Genomic DNA, 18,704 nt, shown 5'->3' on the forward strand with positions numbered 1-18,704 from the left:
GGGTTCGATTCCTGGCTTGGGTTGCTGTCTGTGTGGAGTTTGCACATTCTCCTCGTGTCTGCGTGGGTTTCCTCTGGGTGCTCCGGTTTCCTCCCACAGCCAAAGATGTGCGGGTTAGGTTGATTGGCCATGCTAAAAAATTGCCCTTAGTGTCCTGAGATGCGTAGGTTAGAGGGATGAGTGGGTAATATGTGTAGGGATATGGGAGTAGGGCCTGGGTGGGATTGTGGTTGGTGCAGACTCGATGGGCCGAATGGCCTCTTTCTGCGCTGTAGGGATTCTAAGATCTTCTAAGAAAGAAATGAAAGGTAGGGAACAGTAAAAAATTAAACAAAATAGAATGAAAACAAAGGGGTCAAGGTGGGGTGGAGCGAATCATCTGAAGTTGTTGAATTCGATGTTGAGACCGGAAGGCTGTAAAGTGCCCAGCCGGAAGATGAGATGCTGTTCCTCCAGTTTGCGTTGAGCTTCACTGGAACATCGCAGCAGGCCAAGGACAGACATGTGGGCATGGGAGCAGGATCGTGTGTTAAAATGGCACAAGCAACTGGAAGGTCAGGGTCCTGATTGCGCACAGACCGAAGATGCTGAGCAAAGCGATCACCCAGTCTACGCTTGGTCTCCCCGATATAGAGACCACATTGGGAGCAGTGAATGCAATAGACCAAATTGAAAGAGATGCAAGTGAAACACTGCTTAACCTGGAATGAATGTTTTGGACCTTGGATGGTGAGCATGGAAGAGGTAAAGGGACAGGTGTTACACCTTCTGCCATTGCATGGGAAGGTGCCATGAGTGACGGGAGAGGTGTTGGGTATAGTGGAGGAGTAGACTAGGTTGTCCCAGAGGGAATGGTCTCTGCGGAATGCTGACAGAGGAAGTGAAGGGAAGATGTGTTTGGTGGTGGCATCATGCTGGAGTTGGTGAAAACCAACGAGTTGGCAAGACCAACACGCGGTTAGCTTTGACATGAGTTTTCAACATTGGTGACTAATCTGTAGTGATCTGTGCACAATAACAGCTCTCACACCCACTTTCCACATCCACGGCATGGTGGCACAGTGGTTAGTACTGCTGCCTCACAGCACTAGGGACCCGGGTTCGATTCCCGGTTTGGGTCACTGCCTGTGTGGAGTTTGCACATTCTCTCCATGTCTGTGTGCGCTTCCTCCGGGTGCTCCGGTTTCTTCCCACAGTCCAAAGATGTGTGGGCTAGGTGTATTGGCCATGCCAAATTGACCCTAGTGTCAGGGGGATTAGCAGGGTAAATATGTGGGGTTACGGGAATAGGGCCTGGGTGGGATTGTGGTCAGTGCAGACTTGATGGGCTGAATGGCCTGTTTCTGCACTGTAGGATTCTATGAGAACTTCCCTGGCCTGTGAACACGCAATACAATGCATTCATCTAAAGTAAATGCCATTTGCCATCGTGTGGTCCATCGTCCTGATCTAAATCTATCTGCATTTGATTGTACCCTCCTACCCGCCTAACTCTTAGATTTTTGTTAAGATGAAAATTCATTGAAGCTAGTCCGAGCAACACTGCCCAGGTGATCAATGAAAAGTGGTGGGTCCAGCACCGATTCCTGGGGGATTAGTAACGTGCCTTTCGTCTGATCTTCATCAATTACATTAGATTAAGCCCATAAGATATAGGAGCAAAATTAGGCATTCGGCCCATCGAGTCTGCTCCGCCATTCAATCGTGGCTGATAAGTTTTTTTCAACCCCATCCTCCCGCTTCTTCCCCGTAACCCTCGATCCCTTTACCAATTAAGAACCTATCTCTGTCTTAAAATACTCTCAATGACCCGGCCTCCTCTATGGCAATGAGTTCCACAGATTCATCACCCTCTGGCTGAAGAAATTCCTCCTCATCTCGGTTCTAAAAGGTTGTTCCTTTACTCTGAGGCTGTGCCCTCGGATCCCAGTCTCTCCCACTAATGGAAACATCTTCCCCACGTCCACTCTATCCAGGCCTTTCAGTATTCTGTAAGTTTCAATGAGATCCCCCCCCCTCATCCTTCTAAACTCCATCGAGTACAGACCCAGAGTCCTCAAACGCTCCTCATACGTCAAGCCTTTCATTCCTGGGATCATTCTCGTGAACCTCCTCTGGACCCTCTCCAAGGTCAGCACATCCCTCCTTAGATACGGGGCCCAAAATTGCTCGCAATATTCAAAACGTGGTCTCACCTGAGCCTTACAAAGCCTCAGCAGTACATCCCTGCTTTTGTATTTTAGTCTTCTCGAAATAGGGGACTAAGGGATTAAAGATAATTTTGAATTCTCTGCATCAAATTTCCACTGTTACCACACTCTAGATTGTCAAGTAACTAGTGTCAGGTACCTTATCAAAGGCTTTCTGAAAGTCCAGGTAGACAACATCTACCGCATTTCCCTCAATCACAACCCCAAGTTAAACCTGCAGTGGACCGAAAGCTGAAAAGTGGGATTAGGCTGGATGGCTCCTTGTCAGCCATCGTGGACGTGATGGGCTGAATGGCCTTCCGGACTGTAAATTTCCCATTTCTATGACTGTTGATCTTTGAAACCAGCAGCAATGAAGTATTTCTAACAGCCCCTTCTCTCTCTCTCCCACTGATCTATTATTACGCATTCCAGAATTGTCCAAGACTATAAAATAAATTTTGAAATTCTCAACCTTGTTCCCAAATTCCTTCATGGTCTGACAACCTCCCCCATCGCTGTAATCGACTCCACATCCCTCCGAGGTACCTGCCCTTCTCTCTAACTCGGGCCTGATTTCAATTACTCAACCAGTGGTGGCCATGTCTTCAATTGCCAAGACCCTAACCTCTCCTTGAGCCTCTCTCCTCCTTTCAGACACTCAGTAAAACATATTCCTTCAATGAGGCTTTTGGTCATCTGCCTTGATATGGCTCAATATCAAATCTTTGGTTCTGTAACACTCCAGTGAAGTGTTGTGGGATATTTTACCATGTTAAAGACACTATACAAATGCAAGTTGTTGTTTGCTGTGGCCTAATAGATATTAACAAAAATCTCCAACTACAGATAGCCATCAACAATTTGCAGCATCGAATATAAAATGGACTGATACTTTTGTTAGACATGGGTAATAATAGACATGGAGTATATGGAATTGAGGGACTTAAGTAACAATCTTGGTAATAACAGAATACTCCTTAAGTATGAATGAAGTTTCAAGCTATCCATTATTCAAGTACAATGCATTTAAGAATCTGCAACCATGGAAACTTTTCAAGTTTCAATGTTTCATATATCATAGAATCATAGAAACCTTACAGTGCAGAAAGAGGCCATTTGGCCCATCAAGTTACACCGACAACAATCCCACACAGGCCCTATCCCCGTAACCCCACATATTTACCCCGCTAATCCGCTAACCTGCACATCCCGGACACTAAGGGAAAATTAAACATGGCCAATGCACCTAACCTGCGTATCTTTGGACTGTGGGAGGAAACCGGATCACGCGGAGGAAACCCACGCAGACACGAGGAGAACGTGCAAACTCCACACAGACAGTGAACCCGGGTCCCTGGAACTGAGAGGCAGCAGTGGTAACCACTGTGCCATCGTGCTGCCCATGCCATAAAAATGCATTCAGGGAAACAGAAAATACAGAGCACCTCTCAAAGAATCATAGAACCATAGAATCCCTATAGTGCAGAGGGGCCATTCGGACCATCGAGTCTGCACTGAATCTCTGAAAGAGTATCCCACCCAGGCCCTCCCCTCCGCGTAACCCCCACACATGTAGCCTGGCCAATCCATCTAACCTACATATCTTTGGACACTAAGGGGCAATTTAGCACGGCCAATCTACCTAATCTGCACACCTTTAGAGTGTGGGAGGAAACCGGAGCTCCTGGAGGAAACCCACGCAGACACAGGGAGAACGTACAAACTCCACGAGACAGTGACCCAAGGCTGGGAATCAAATCCATGTCCCTGAGGCAGCAGTGCTAACCACTGTGCGATCGTGTCAGTGAGGATAAATTTTCAAACTCAATTAAACAGCAGAAAAATTTCCCAAAAATCTGAGCATCATTTGGGGAGGCTCCGAACGAGGAAGACTGCAGCAAGAACCTCGTATAGGAGCCACCATAACTTGCAGACTGGGCTATTTTATGGGTCGCCGCGAATTCAGACACAGGATATAATGCATGATCAGAGGAGACCAGGTTTTGGATCCATTGTACTCACCCGGAATTCTGTCATCTTTCAGCCTGTGTATTTAATTTGTACCTTTGTTACTTAGAAAGAGTTACGGCGCAGGCTGGATAACACTTTTAGGGCCAGCACTGACACAGTGGACCGAATGGTCATTCGGTCCACTGTGTCAGTGCTGGCCCTAAAAGTGTTATCCAGCCTGCTCCACCTCCCAGCCCTTGGTCCCTGTAGCCCCGAAAGTTACTGCCTCTCCAGTGTATAATCTGAGCGTTCCTTTTAAATGGAATGAAGGTTTCTGCTTCTATTACCCTTTCAGGCAGCGAGTTGCAGCCCTCCAACACCATTTCGAGTGAAAAAAAACTGGGCTGCCAACTCCTACCAATTACTTTAAACCTTGAGATTTCTTTATGTCCTCCAACCGCTAACAGAAATGGGTCTTTCCTCATCATAATTCCACACACCTCAATTCAATCTCCCCGTCAGCCTACTCTACCCCCGAACGGAACAATGTCAATTTGAGTGAGGGCCCCATGTATCACCACCCTCTGCTGTTCAATTCCTTCACCCAAACTTTGGCAACGTGGAAAAGAAGCCAGTTGCCAATCTGCAAAATGTATCCAGCTCTTTCAGTTATCCACCCACCACAGGGGGGGATGCGAGCATTCAATGACAAGTTTGTTACAAAAAAAAGCACAAAAACTGCATTGTGCTTTCCCACCTTTTACTCCCATCTCTTACGGCTCCACACCGCCTCAAAAGCAAACGCAAAAAAGATAATAATAAATCCGACGCTACCATGTAGGGAAGTTTAAGCAGGCCAGAGAAGGGGGGACGGGGAAGAGAGAGAAAGGGGACGGGAAGGGGGGGGGGGGGGGGAGGTTAAAAAAGAAACCAGGATTGAATTAAAGGGAAGCAAGGATAGAATTAAAAGCAACGATCTGCATTCACTCTCTTAACACTGGCAAGATGTGGCGAAAGCAACCTTGTAACAAGACGGGAGGCAGCTTTAATATTAAAGTACAAACGCCCTTGGAAAAGGACAGGGCTTTGTCCCCCTCCCCCTCAGAAACAAGCCTGTTCCACAAGGGGAAGGGGCCAGGCTGTGTCTGGCTCTCCAGCCCCAATTGATACATACCGCACATTCTATTTTGGAACGTTGAGACAGCTCTGTCACCGCTGTTGCTGCGCGACGTCTTTGTAACGTTCTGTCACAACATTCTATCCGTGCGGAAGCGCTCGGGCGCGTCACCGCGGCTGCCCCACCTTCCTACGCGCAGACACATGGCGCGTATTTCCCAGCCTGGTTTCTGTCTCCTCTCCTAATTCATCAATTTCTTATGCTGTTCTCATCAACAACCCCTCCGGATTATTTTCTTTACTCTATATGCTATGCAAACAAAACCTTCTAAAAAATCCAAAGACACATTGTTGCACTTTACTGTTGTATCAATGTCCACATTTTCTCCAAAGATTTGATTTATTCTAGTCACATATATTGGGGATGCGGTGGAAAGTATTGTTCCTTGCTCGCTATACAGACAAAGCATACCGTTCATTGAGTACAGAGGGGGGAAGGAAAGGAGAGGGTGCAGAATTGTAGTGTTGCAGTCATAGCTGGCCTGTCAGGATGCACTCTGAGGTGCTTCAGTTCGATAATGAGTACATCTGGTGGCTGGAACTGCTGCCTCACAGCATCAGGGACCCGGGTTCGATTCCCACCTTGGGTGACTGTGAAGTTTGCACGTTCTCCCCGTACCTGCGTGGGTTTCCTCTCACAGTCCAAAAATGTGCAGGTTAGGTGGATTGGCCATGCAAAATTGCCCCTTAGTGTCCAAAGGTGTGCAGGTTAGGTGGATTGGCCATGCTAAATTGCCCCTTGGTGTCCAGGGATATGCAGGTTAGAATAATTAGCCATGGTAAATGTGTGGGGTTACAGGGATATGGAGGGGGAAAGGCTCTGGTAAGATACTCTATCAGAGAATCGGTGCAGACTCGTTGGGCCGAATGGTCTCCTTCTGCACTGTAGGGATTCTATCATTCTATGTAATAATTCTGCCAAGGCCAGTCCTCTGTCACCCAGAAACCCTTTATTGATAATTAAAGGGAAGAGCTGCGCTTGCAGCTTACAACATAGAAGATAGGAGAAGGCCATTTGGCCCCTCGAGCCAGACATGTAGTCTGTACCCGGGGACCTACAACAACGGTCCACGTTGAGGCAATGGGTTTCAACACCCCCCCCCCCCCCCCCACTCACTTCCCATTGACATGCCTCCGCTCACTCAAGAAGGGAAGTCATACTCCACAAAACCCACAAGGTGATTTGACGATCCCTCCTGGCCATCATAACACAAACAGTTCAATTACAGTGAGTACAATTATTTTCAAACTATATACATCAGTCATCATAGAATCCCTACAGTGCAGAAGGAGGCCATTTGGCCCATCGAGTCTGCACCGAGCACAATCCCAACCAGCCCCTATCCCTGTAGCCCCACATATTGACCCTGCTTGTCCCCCTGACACTAAGGGTCAATTTAGCATGGCCAATCGACCTAACCCACACAACTTTGGACTGTGGGAGGAAACCAGAGCACCTGGAGGAAACCCACACAGACATGAGGAGAATGTGTAGACTCCACACAGACAGTGACCCAAGACTGGAGTTGAACCCGGGTTCCTGGCGCTGTGAGGTAGCAGTGCTAACCACTGTGCCAGCACTCTGAGCTGCTTTATACAGTTACTTACAGTTAGTTATAAAGCGCACAGTCCGAGGGGTTTACCCAGTTACCAGCCCCTTGGTCTACATTGGCTGAAAGGCCTTACACGTTGGCCTTTCCCCATTGTGCCTTGGCATCAGCTGCCCTAAGCTTGAGAGCGTCCATCAGCACGTAGTCCTGGAGCTTGGAATGTGCCAGTCCGTCACATTCAGTCAAGGAGAATTCTTTGCACTGGAAGATCGACAAGTTTCAGGCAGACCAAAGAGCATTTCTCACTGAGTTGATGATCCTCCAGGAATTGAAAATCAATGTGCCAGCACATTGCCCTGTGCAATCCTGAATTACCTCTTTAATCAATCTTTCACTCATTTGCCCGAGGGGATTTTCACAGTAACTTTATTACGCTGTTAATGTAAGCCTCCTTGGGGCAGCACTGTGGTTAGCACTGCTGCCTCACAACACCAGGGACCTGGGTTCGATTCCTGGTTTGGGTCACTGTCTGTGTGGATGTTCTCCCCGTGTCTGCATGGGCTTCCTCCAGGTGCTCCGGTTTCCTCCCACAGTCTGAAAGACGTGCTGGGTAGGGTGCATTGGCCGTGCTAAATTCTCCCTCAGTGTACCCGAACAGGCGCCGGAGTGTGGCGACTACGGGATTTTCACAGTAACTTCATTGCAGTGTTAATGTAAGCCTGCTTGTGACTAATAATAAACTTAACTTTGTGAAACTAATAAATTACACTTTAACTTTTTAAAAAAACTATTATCTCCTTATGTGGTTCTTTTCTATTGACAAATAACATTTAAAAAAAATAATTATTTGAACTCTTGACCAGATATAAACAAATGGAAAAAGCTGTTTTGGCTGACACAGAGGACACAGGTTTAAGGTGCTGGGGGGTAGGTACAGGGGAAATGTTAGGGGGAAGTTTTTCACACAGAGGGTGGTGGGCGAGTGGAATCGGCTGCCGTCAGTAGTGGTGGAGGCAAACTCAATAGGGTCTTTAAGAGCTCCTGGATGAGTATATGGGACTTAATAGGATGGAGGGTTATAGGTAGGCCTAAAAGGTAGGGATATGTTCGGCACAACTTATCATCCAATTGGGCAGTGAATCTTTTTCTTTCCAATTGTCCTGAAAAGTTTTAGAAAACATAGAAAATAGGAACAGGAGTAGGTAATTTCGGCCCATCGAGCCTGCTCTGACATTCAATATGATCGGGTCATCCAGATTCGACACAATGGCTCTATTCTCTCTCGATGTGGAGAGAATCTGTGTCTGCATGGGTTTCCTACGGGTGCTCCTGTCTCATAGAACATAGAAAGAACATAGAAAAACTACAGCACAAAACAGGCCCTTCGCCCCACAAGTTGTGCCGAACATATCCCTACCTTTTAGGCCTACCTATAACCCTCCATCCTATTAAGTCCCATATACTCATCCAGGAGTCTCTTAAAAGACCCTATTGAGTTTGCCTCCACCACTACTGACGGCAGCCGATTCCACTCGCCCACCACCCTCTGTGTGAAAAACTTCCCCCTAACATTTCCCCTGTACCTACCCCCCAGCACCTTAAACCTGTGTCCTCTCGTAGCAGCCATTTCCACCCTGGGAAAAAGCCTCTGAGTCCACCCGATCTATGCCTCTCAACATCTTATACAGCTCTATTAGGTCTCCTCTCATCCTACGTCTCTCCAAGGAGGAAAGACCGAGCTCCCTCAGCCTTTCCTCATAAGGCATGCCACTCAATCCAGGCAACATCCTTGTAAATCGCCTCTGCACCCTTTCAATCTTTTCCACATCCTTCCTGTAATGTGGCGACCAGAACTGAGCACAGTACTCCAAGTGGGGTCTGACGAGGGTCTTATATAGCTGCATCATTATCCCCGGACTCCTGAACTCAATCCCTCGATTGATAAAGGCCAGCACACCATACGCCTTCTTAACCACCTCCTCCACCTGCGGGGCCGATTTTAGAGTCCTATGGACCCGGACCCCAAGGTCCTTCTGATCCTCTACAGTATTAAGAGTCTTCCCCTTTATATTGTACTCCTTCATCCCATTTGACCTACCAAAATGGACCACGACGCATTTATCTGGGTTGTAGTCCATCTGCCACTTGTCCGCCCAGTCTTGCATCCTATCTATGTCCCTCTGTAACTTCTGACATCCCTCCAGACTATCCACAACCCCACCAACCTTCATGTCGTTGGCAAACTTACCAACCCATCCCTCCACTTCCTCATCCAGGTCATTTATGAAAATGACAAACAGCAAGGGTCCCAGAACAGATCCCTGGGGCACACCACTAGTGACCGACCTCCATTTAGAAAAAGACCCATCTATACACACTCTCTGCCTCCTTTGGGCAAGCCAGTTCTGGATCCACCGGGCAGCAGCCCCTTGGAATCCATGCCCTCTCACTTTTTCTAGAAGCCTTGCATGGGGGACCTTATCGAACGCCTTGCTAAAATCCATATAAACCACATCTACCGCTTTCCCTTCGTCAATGTTTTTAGTCACATTTTTGAAGAACTCCACCAGACTCGTAAGGCACGACCTGCCTTTGACAAAACCATGCTGAGTATTCTTGAGCATACTAAACCTCTCTAAATGCTCATATATCCTGTCCCTCAGGATCTTCTCCATCAGCTTACCAACCACTGAGGTTAGACTCACCGGTCAGTAATTTCCTGGGCTATCCCTATTCCCCTTCTTGAAAATTGGAACCACATCCGCAATCCTCCAATCCTCCGGCACCTCTCCCGTCTCCATCGACGACGCAAAGATCATCGCCAGAGGCTCTCCTTTGTCAGATGGAGTGGAGTAGAATCATTCTAATCAGTATTCTGTAACTTGATTTTGTGTCTCTGTGCCCTGTTTGAGAGCAGATTTCCACTCCATCTGACGAAGGAGCAGCGCTCCGAAAGCTAATGGTATTTGCTACCAAATAAACCTGTTGGACTTTAACCTGGTGTTGTTAAAACTCTTACTGTGTTTACCCCAGTCCAACGACGGCATCTCCACATCTGTTGACACTAACAGTGCAGACAGTTCCCGAAAGTCAGAAACTATCACACCATTTTCACACGTGCTGCAGAATAATACATTGTTGCTTTGGTACACTAAGGTCCCCATAGGCTGCTCCCCCCTTTGAGGGGGGGAGCTGACTGGTGGTGATTTAACCCTGAGGATCACCACACCTCAGGCGAGGGGCAAGGTTGAGAAGGTGGGGCCTTCATGAATAACCTCAGTCAGACGGGTATCGAACCCGGGCTGTTGGTGTCGCTCTGCATCACCAACCAGCTGTCCAGCCAACTGAGCTAACTAACTCCCCTTTTGGAACACTAATGCAGTAGTGAGTGACATAGCATTCTGTCAATGCACGTATTCATGAACAATATCGTTTCTAAATCATTTTGGAATAATATAATGTGGACAATTGACATTTTGAAAGAACATTAAATATATTCAAAGCTGTTCCCATGCTTTATCTGTTCTTGCGGTGAACTGGATAACTCTTGTGCAGCTTATTTCAAGTCTGAAACAATAAAATCATGAGTTGCCTTGAACATAGCCAAATGTCACAATGTGCTTAAGAACAGCAATATCAATGGAAAAGAGCCACATCAGGAGATAATCGGACAAATTACCAAAATATTGGTCAAAGAGGTTGATTAAAGGAGTGGGGAGAGGTAGAGAATGGGAGAGGACTAGAGAGGAAATTTCAGAACATAACAGAGAGTTTATGTATGGCTGCCAATAGTGCAACAATAAAATTTATGAATGTGCAAGAGGCCAGAACTAGGGGAGTGCAGATATCTTGGAACGTTTGTAGGGCAGAAGGGAGTTACAGACAGGGAGGTCCAAGACCACAGAGCGATTTGAAAGTAAGGATGAGGATTTTAAAATCGAAGCTTTGTTGGGACTTGGAGCCAGTGTAAGTCAGCAGGCAGGAGCCAAAGGGGGAAAGAGACTTGCACAAGTCAAGATGGAGGCAGCAGAGTTTAGGATGAGCACAAGCTTATGAAGAGTGGAAGGTGGTCAGTCAAGTCTGGAGGTAATTGCAGAACCTCTACAGTGCAGACATTTATATTTATTAGTGTCACAAGTAGGCTTACATTAACACTGCAATGAAGTTCTGTGAAAATCCCCGAGTTGCCACACTCTAGCGCCTGTTCGGGTTCACTGAGGGAGAATTCAGCATGGCCAATGCACCTAACCAGCATGTCTTTCGAACTGTGGGACAAAACCCGAGCACCCAGAGGAAACCCATGCAGACACGGGGAGAATGTGCAGGCTCCGCACAGACAGTGACCCAAGCCGGGAATCGAACCCAGGTCCCTGGCGCAGTGAGGCAACAGTGCTAACCACTGTGCTACCCAATAATGGCATTGATGAGGACTTGCAACAGTAAATGAGCCGAGGCAGAGTTGGGCGACATTAGTAAGGTGGAAGTAGGCAGTCATTTTTTAAAATATTCATGGGTGGCACAGTGGTTAGCACTGCTACTTCACAGCGCCAAGGACCCGGGTTCGATTCCCAGCTTGGGTCACTGTGTGTGTGGAGTCTGCACGTTCTCCCCGTGTCTGCGTGGGTTTCCTCCCGGTGCTCTGGTTTCCTCCCAGTCTGAAAGACATGCAGGTTAGGTGCATTGGCCATGTTAAATTGCCCCTCAGTGTCCTGGAATGTGTAGGTTAGAGGGATTAGCGGGTTACGGGGATCGTGCCTGGATGGGATTTTTGTTGGTGTGGGCTCGATGGGCTGAATGGCCTCCTTCTGTACTATAGGTTTTCTATGATTCCATTTACAGGATGTGGGCTTCACTAGCTAGGCCAGCATTTACTGCCCATCTCTAATTGCCCTGGAGAAGGTCATGGTGAGCCACCTTCTTGAACCCACTGCATATAGTGTAGGTACACCCACAGTGCTGTTAGGGAGGGAGTTCCAGGATTTTGACTCAGCGACAGTAAAGAAATGCCCGATTTATTTCCAAGTCAGGATAGCGAGTGGCCTGAGGGGAATCTCAAGTATGATATTCCCATATGTCTGCTGCCCTGGCCCTTCTCGATGGCAGTGGTGTGGGTGTGGAAGGTACTGTCTCAGGAGGCTTGGTGAGTAGCTGCAGTGCATCTGGTAGACGTTACACACCGCTGCCACTGTGCGTTGGTGGCGGAGGGAGTGCATGTTTATGGATGGGGTGCTAATCAAAGGGGCTGCTTTGTCTTGGATGGTGTCAAGCCTCCTGACTCCCCAAAGTCTGTCCACCATTTACAAGGCACAAGTCAGGAATGTGATGAAATACCCTGCACTTGCCCGAATGAGTGCAGCTCCAACCACAGTCAAGAAGCTATATGGCGAGCGGAAACTGTTAACAATAGCAGCTAATGTGGGGCCCGGGAAGGAAAGCTGGGTGGTCAAAAGTTTGATTAGAATTGAATTGAATGAAAAGTGCATCTCATGGACAAGATGAGCTCAGAGAGAGCAGGGCAGGAGATGGGATAGAATCTAAAAGAGGGGTAGGAGTTCAGAGCTTAGGCAGCAGAGACCATAAAGGAAGGTTTGACTCAGTGGGTTAGGGAATGATAAGCACTGATAAGCCAGAAAGCATTTTAAAACTCCAAACTTAAGAGCATTCAGACTACACGTTGCTTTAAAAATGTTATACAACGTAGAATGGGGGGATGTCATTCTAACATAAAAATCTCTCGTTACCTTCAGATTTATCTCCAACACCTTCGGGAGATCAAAACCAGTCTGTTCCAGCTGAGATCTGGTCTAGTTCCTTCCAAACCCATTCGTTCCAGATGGCACTTCACTGTTGGCTAAATTATCCTTGTCGTTTGACCTCATTTCAAAGGAATGGTGGCAACAGGAACAGTGCAGGTCTCTGCCGTGGGTCCGTGTGTGTATGAGGTCAGCCATGACGTCTTCATCTGGAATCAGGAGCTGCAATTTTGAGCACAGCAACTTCTTCGATGGTCAAAACACTTCCCATTGTTTATTGAGTAGATTCCTACGGGAAGGTTGCTCCAAACACAGGCCCGCCCCTGTTATTTAGTGCTGCTTCACCCACTTGTCCAACGTGACAATTTCTGCCCCTTCAGAATCTGGCTCAGCCACAGAGTGATGGCTCCATCTCCAAAAATTCCAACAAAATTACATACGGAACATTAAACGTAGGTGATAACCAGTAGCTGATGGGAAGTCCCCATCAAGAATGAATCTCATTATAGGGATGACACTAGAGTTGGCCACTGGATTAGGGCGGCACGATGGCACTGCTGCCTCACAGCATCAGGGACCCGGGTTCGATTCCCGGCTTGGGTCACTGTCTGTGTGGAGTCTGCACGTTCTCCCCGTGTCTGCGTGGGTTTCCTCCGGGTGCTCCGGTTTCCCCCCACAGTCCGAAAGACATGCTGGTTAGGTGCATTGGCCATGCTAAATTCTCCCTCGGTGTACCCGAACAGGCGCCGGAGTGTGGCAACTAGGGGATTTTCACAGTAAAAAAAAGTTTATTTATTAGTCACAAGTAAGGCTTACATTAACACTGCAATGAAATTACTGTGAAATTCCCCTGGTCGCCACACTCTGGTGCCTGTTCGGGTCAACATACCTAACCAACACGTCTTTCAGACTGTGGGAGGAAACCGGAGCACCCGGAGGAAACCCACGCAGACACGGGGAGGACGTGCAAACTCCACACAGTCACCCAAGCCGGGAATTGAACCTGGGCCCCTGAAGCAGCAGTGCTAACCACTGCGCCAGCATAACTTCACTGCAGTGTTGATGTAAGCGTACTTGTGACACTAATAAGTAAACTTTAAACTCTGAAACGTGCACAATGGCACTGAAGCTTTGATTAAAGGAAAGGTGTGATGCCAATCTAGAGAATTACAACACGCAATTACCAACAGGCCACGCCTCCAGTGGTTGAGAGGGTCAGAAATAATGTGTAACCTTTCAATAAAACGCAATAGAATTAAAGCTCAATATATTTATTTCAACTGCAACAATATACAACTATTTTACAATTTTAATTTCGCTACTATACAATATGTGAAAACAAGTTACTGTGCAGTCAATATCAGCTTGAGTGCTGTGAACAATTTAAAACTCCAACAGTGCTGTTAACATGGAAAGCTTCTGCTCCAGGTCACGTTTCAGTTCAACGTGATAAAATTGAAGTAACTGTTTTGACACACATCCTTTCGGTCGTCAAACAGGGTTAGGGCTTTACGCAGGCTGGGGTTCTGTTAAGTTCTACACTGAAAGGGTTTCACTCACAACTCAGAAAAATGTGTAACAGCAAGACAGACTTTGTTGAACTAAAACTCCATGACAAATGGGATAGCAAATGCATTAGAAAATTTAGCTGAAGTATTTCTTTGGCAACAGAAGCAGAGTAGTTTTAAAGATAAGTTCTTAGTGGAACTGTAACAAATATATTTAATGGTCTTCTCTGACAGGTTTTTAGTGTATCACCAAATAGGTGTCCAGAGTGTAGTGACCAAATGTTTAACTAAATGCTGCAAGTAGTTAATTTTCTATTAACTTATGTACATCAAACATATTTCCCCTTCAGTCTTTTATAGATACAAATTGTCCATACATCAAAAAAATAAGTATATTTAATTTGCATGTACAGAGAAGACGGCATAACTGCATTTTATACAACATCTTCCGTCCCTGACACTTACCTATTTTGTATGGTACTTGCTACGTTTAATTTCTGATAGGGTAGCCAGCTTTTTATGCCCTAAAATACTGGTGGGCCTCGTTGACGGGTCACCCACAATATTTTGAGTTTCACAGTTCAGACTTGCTTGCTACGTGGCACAAACAAGGAAAATGGCAACTATTTTTGCAGAAGTAGGCAGGGAAAATTTCAAGTTCATGAGCAAGGTACTTTCCTTGCCGGAAGTACATGGAACTGAGAGGTCACATAATTATGTGAGTGCTCAGGTCCACGTGGCTGTGGCTTTGGTACACGTTCTAACTCTACTGTGGATGGGTCTTGTGTTGAGATGACACACAGAGAAAAAATAACACTTTACTCCCTTCATGATGACGTAGATCAAAGTGCAACCAGGGAACAGTGTTTGTCCCACAAATTGGTACAGGACTGGAATCAGTCCATTTTCTCCCACTCCGAAGTTAGATGGACAATGCAAAAGGGTCAAGACTAAGGGAGACGCAGAACAACACGAAGAAAGAGGAAGCTAACTGTATCAATTTGTACCGTCAACATTTCTTATAATAAACACTGACTGAAACTTCGCTAACCTGGAATCAAACCGAATTGCCATCAGAAGAGAGAAACTTTGAGAAAATCAGAGTTCTCAAATCAGGGGGAAAAAACTCTGATAATTTAGATATCTTTTAATTTCTTCTCTAATTCTTCAAATGCTTTAATGTTGGCTTCATCGATTTCATCTTGGACCTGCATTAAAGAAAGGATCAAAGCAGAGGTTACCAAAAAGATCTATGATCTTCTCACCCAAAGAACTGTACAGCGCAGGAACAGGCCCTTTGGCCCTCCAAGCCTGCGCCGATCACGTTGTCCTATCTAAACCAATCGCTTATATCCCTCTATTCCCCGTTTGTTCATATGCCTATCAAGATGAGTCTTAAATGTGGCTAACTTAACTGCCTCAACCATCTCACTTGGCAGTGCATTCCAGGCCCCGATCGTGTATCAACTAGTTTAACTTAGAAACCGACACTGGGTGAGATTTTCCACATGCCCCTGCGGTGTTTTGCGGTGGCGGAATCGTGTTTATACGTATGCACACCCCCTCACCCCAACTGGGAAACTTACAGTGGGGGTTTGCTGCCAGCAAAGTTTCCCAGCGGCGGGTGAGTGTGCTCATGAGTGAGAGAGACGAGAAACCCTATTGACAGCGGCAGGACTGGAAGATGCCGCTGGCAGGAACAGCCGGAAAATTCCGCTCATTAAGTTTCCATAAAGGTAATGGTTATTAGAACGTGATGTGGAGATGCCGGCATTGGACTGGGGTGGGCACAGTAAGAGATCTCACAACGCCAGGTTAAAGTCCAACAGGTTTATTTGGAATCATGAGCTTTCGGAGCGCTGCTCCTTCATCAGCTGAGTGGAGAGGTAGGTTCACATTCCAACTATTATCTTACAATTGTGTCTTTGCCTAAATATGCCGTGTTTGTGAAACCTACCTTTCCACTCACCTGATGAAGGAGCAGCGCTCCGAAAGCTCGTGATTCCAAATAAACCTATTGGACTTTAACCTGTTATTAGAACATACATTTAACAATCTTTTGATGATCAGGTTATTCATTACTACATCACATTAATGGTGCAAAATTTGTTTTCCAATAAATAACCAAGATTTGAAGAGAATCAACTTCAACTTCCCTGTTGGGAAGAGAGGATTAGGAGCATTAGGAATATGGAAGTCGATAATGTTGGAAACTTGGCAATATTTTGAAGGCTGAGGAATAAAACTAACTTAATAAAAAGAAAACATTGCAAGGAATGCAAAGGCTTACAGTTGAATACAGTCATTATGCATGAACACAGTTCACTTTTTAATATTTTCTTATAGAAGAAACTAGTTTTCTCTAAACAACTAGTTAATTCTGTAAAAATGGGCACATCCTTCTGTACAGTAGCAGTTTCCAGCGTGTGGGTCTTGCACAGAGATGGTGACTGGGCCACGGAGAGGCGATTCAGGCAGGAGAACACTAGACTCAGTGGATCAATGCAGCAAGGGTTGGACAGTTAGCACAAAGTGCTCTTTAACTTCAGAAAACACTTTTGGCAGTGACTGCCGAGCAGGCTTGGGATGTTTGCATACCAGCTTAACACAGGTCAAAGACAGGCAAGTGTAACTCAGTGACTGATGTGTCCGAAGTGTGGGGGAAAGAGAAACGGGAGGTCATGTGGCTAAGCCAGGAAGGTGAGCGGAAGCTTCAAACTTTGCTGTGTTTCTGCTCCTGTCCGCCTGTTGTACAGAGGCTCCTTACCCTGGACTAGTGACTCTGCCTCAAAGGTACTGGCAACCAGATCAAAAGGAAGGGGAAGGGGAGGGTGAAAAATACAAATGATAGAGGCTCGCAGTTGTAAGGAAACTAACCTGAATGGCCAGGCCTCTGAGGCGGTTAGGATATAGCATTTGAGGCGAAGGGGATCAAAGGATTTTTAAAGTTTATTTATTAGTGTCACAAGTAGGCTTACATTAACACTGCAATGAGGTTACTGTGAAAATCCCCTAGTCGCCACACTCCGGCGCCTGTTCGGGTACACTGAGGGAGAATTTAGCATGGCCAATTCTTTCGGACTGTGGGAGGAAACTGGAGCACCCGGAGCAAACCTTGCAGACACGGGGAGAACGTGCAGACTCCACACAGACAGTGAGCCAAGCTGGGAATTGAACCCGGGTCCCTGGCGCTGTGAAGCAGCAGTGCTAACCACCGTGCCACTACAGTACTAACCCGTTTCCTCCATTTTAAAAATGAACACTTGGCATCCTGGTGTTGTAGCGGGTTCACATACGAATGCGTTTCATCGCATTGAATTTGTTTATGCAATTGTTTGGAAAGACAAAGATTTGTGGTGTGGGTTGACGCAGCAAACTTATCCGGAGACAAAAACACCAGTTTCAAATTCTGAAGAATTTTCTAACCGTAACTTGTTATGCATATTGTATTCAGAGTTTACCTGCACCACTTCATCGACTTCAGGAATGTAAAACTGTAACATATTTTGGATTCCGCTTTTTAAAGTGACGATTGAACTTGGGCAGCCAGTGCAAGAACCCAACAGCTTCAACTTCACAACGCCATTTTCAAAACCCTTAAATATAACATCTCCTCCGTCCTCTTGCACCGTGGGCCTGTAAATTTGAAAGAACGACAGCATCTCAATCTTTTATCAGCATCACTTGTCCTGATCCCCGTAGAGACCAATAACTTTGGCAAAGAAATTCAGCCTTCCTGTAAAAGGCTGAAAGGATCACATAACATTTTTCAAGTTTTTAGACTTTTACTGTAACACACAAACTAAAAACAACATTGAGCAAACACTATTTCAGCAAGCAACTTACACTACCTCCCATTTAACATTTAAAATGACAGAAAATTTCCTTCCACGATAATATTTTACTGCATTCCCTAAATAGACATGTTATTCTCCACAAAATCGTCCAAAGTGATTCGTAGCTCCTTTTTCTTTTCCAGCCAGATAACTTCCAATCCCCATACTGACTTTCACGGCATGGATTGCCCTGGAGATCCCTCCCTCTAGCCAAAGCTGGGCAAGTCTTGCAACTTTGTTAAAGCTCTCGCAACCTGGTGTGTTCAATCCGAGTAGGAACTCCCACCTGTGTTCTGTCTGGTGATCAATAAGGACATGCAGCCTCTATCTCTCTGCGCTCTCTCCGGAATTCCTTTGGGCTAACCCTGTCTGTGAGGTTCAGTGACATTTTGGAAAATCTGCAACCCAGTCCTGCAATGCTCTTCCCTTCTCAAAACCTATTTTCATGGCAATGTGAATCACATGGGCCTTGTATCCAGGTAGAAATACTAATTAGCCCCCCTCTAGATCCCCAACTCTATTCTATCTTGGAATTAAAATAGACAGGTTAAGGTATAACCATTTACCTGACATTTCTAAAATTGCCTTGTGATTTGGAAACTAATAGTCTATTCACTGTCAGCACAGCCATTCTGGTCAGTGTTTACAGGTGTGAATATCTTGTACCTTCTTCTGAGTAAAACATCACTGGTCCCCTCTTAATGTTTAACAACCCAAGCCAATCAAACTGGCTGACACG

General features: G+C 46.2%; 2 protein-coding genes across 3 annotated transcripts in view; both read right to left on the reverse strand.

The window, feature by feature from the left end:
* LOC144480301 (glutamine--fructose-6-phosphate aminotransferase [isomerizing] 1-like) overlaps positions 1 to 5,406 on the reverse strand; it is an 82,500-nt gene extending 77,094 nt beyond the window's left edge. For both annotated transcript variants that reach the window (XM_078199651.1, XM_078199650.1), the window contains exon 1: positions 5,317 to 5,406. In XM_078199651.1, coding sequence (XP_078055777.1) covers positions 5,317 to 5,323 — 7 coding nt within the window. In that variant the 5' untranslated portion in view covers positions 5,324 to 5,406. The remainder of the gene's footprint in view (positions 1 to 5,316) is intronic.
* Positions 5,407 to 13,876: 8,470 nt separating this feature from the next.
* Positions 13,877 to 18,704, reverse strand: part of LOC144480304 (NFU1 iron-sulfur cluster scaffold homolog, mitochondrial-like) — a 34,737-nt gene continuing 29,909 nt past the window's right edge. The window contains exons 6-7 of the mRNA XM_078199657.1: positions 17,591 to 17,765; positions 13,877 to 15,337 (exon numbers count right to left, since the gene is read on the reverse strand). Of these exons, the coding sequence (XP_078055783.1) occupies positions 15,266 to 15,337; positions 17,591 to 17,765 (247 nt within the window). The 3' untranslated portion in view covers positions 13,877 to 15,265. The remainder of the gene's footprint in view (positions 15,338 to 17,590; positions 17,766 to 18,704) is intronic.

This window comes from Mustelus asterias, chromosome 28 (genome assembly GCF_964213995.1).
Source record: "Mustelus asterias chromosome 28, sMusAst1.hap1.1, whole genome shotgun sequence".
Classification (NCBI taxonomy): Eukaryota; Metazoa; Chordata; class Chondrichthyes; order Carcharhiniformes; family Triakidae; genus Mustelus; species Mustelus asterias.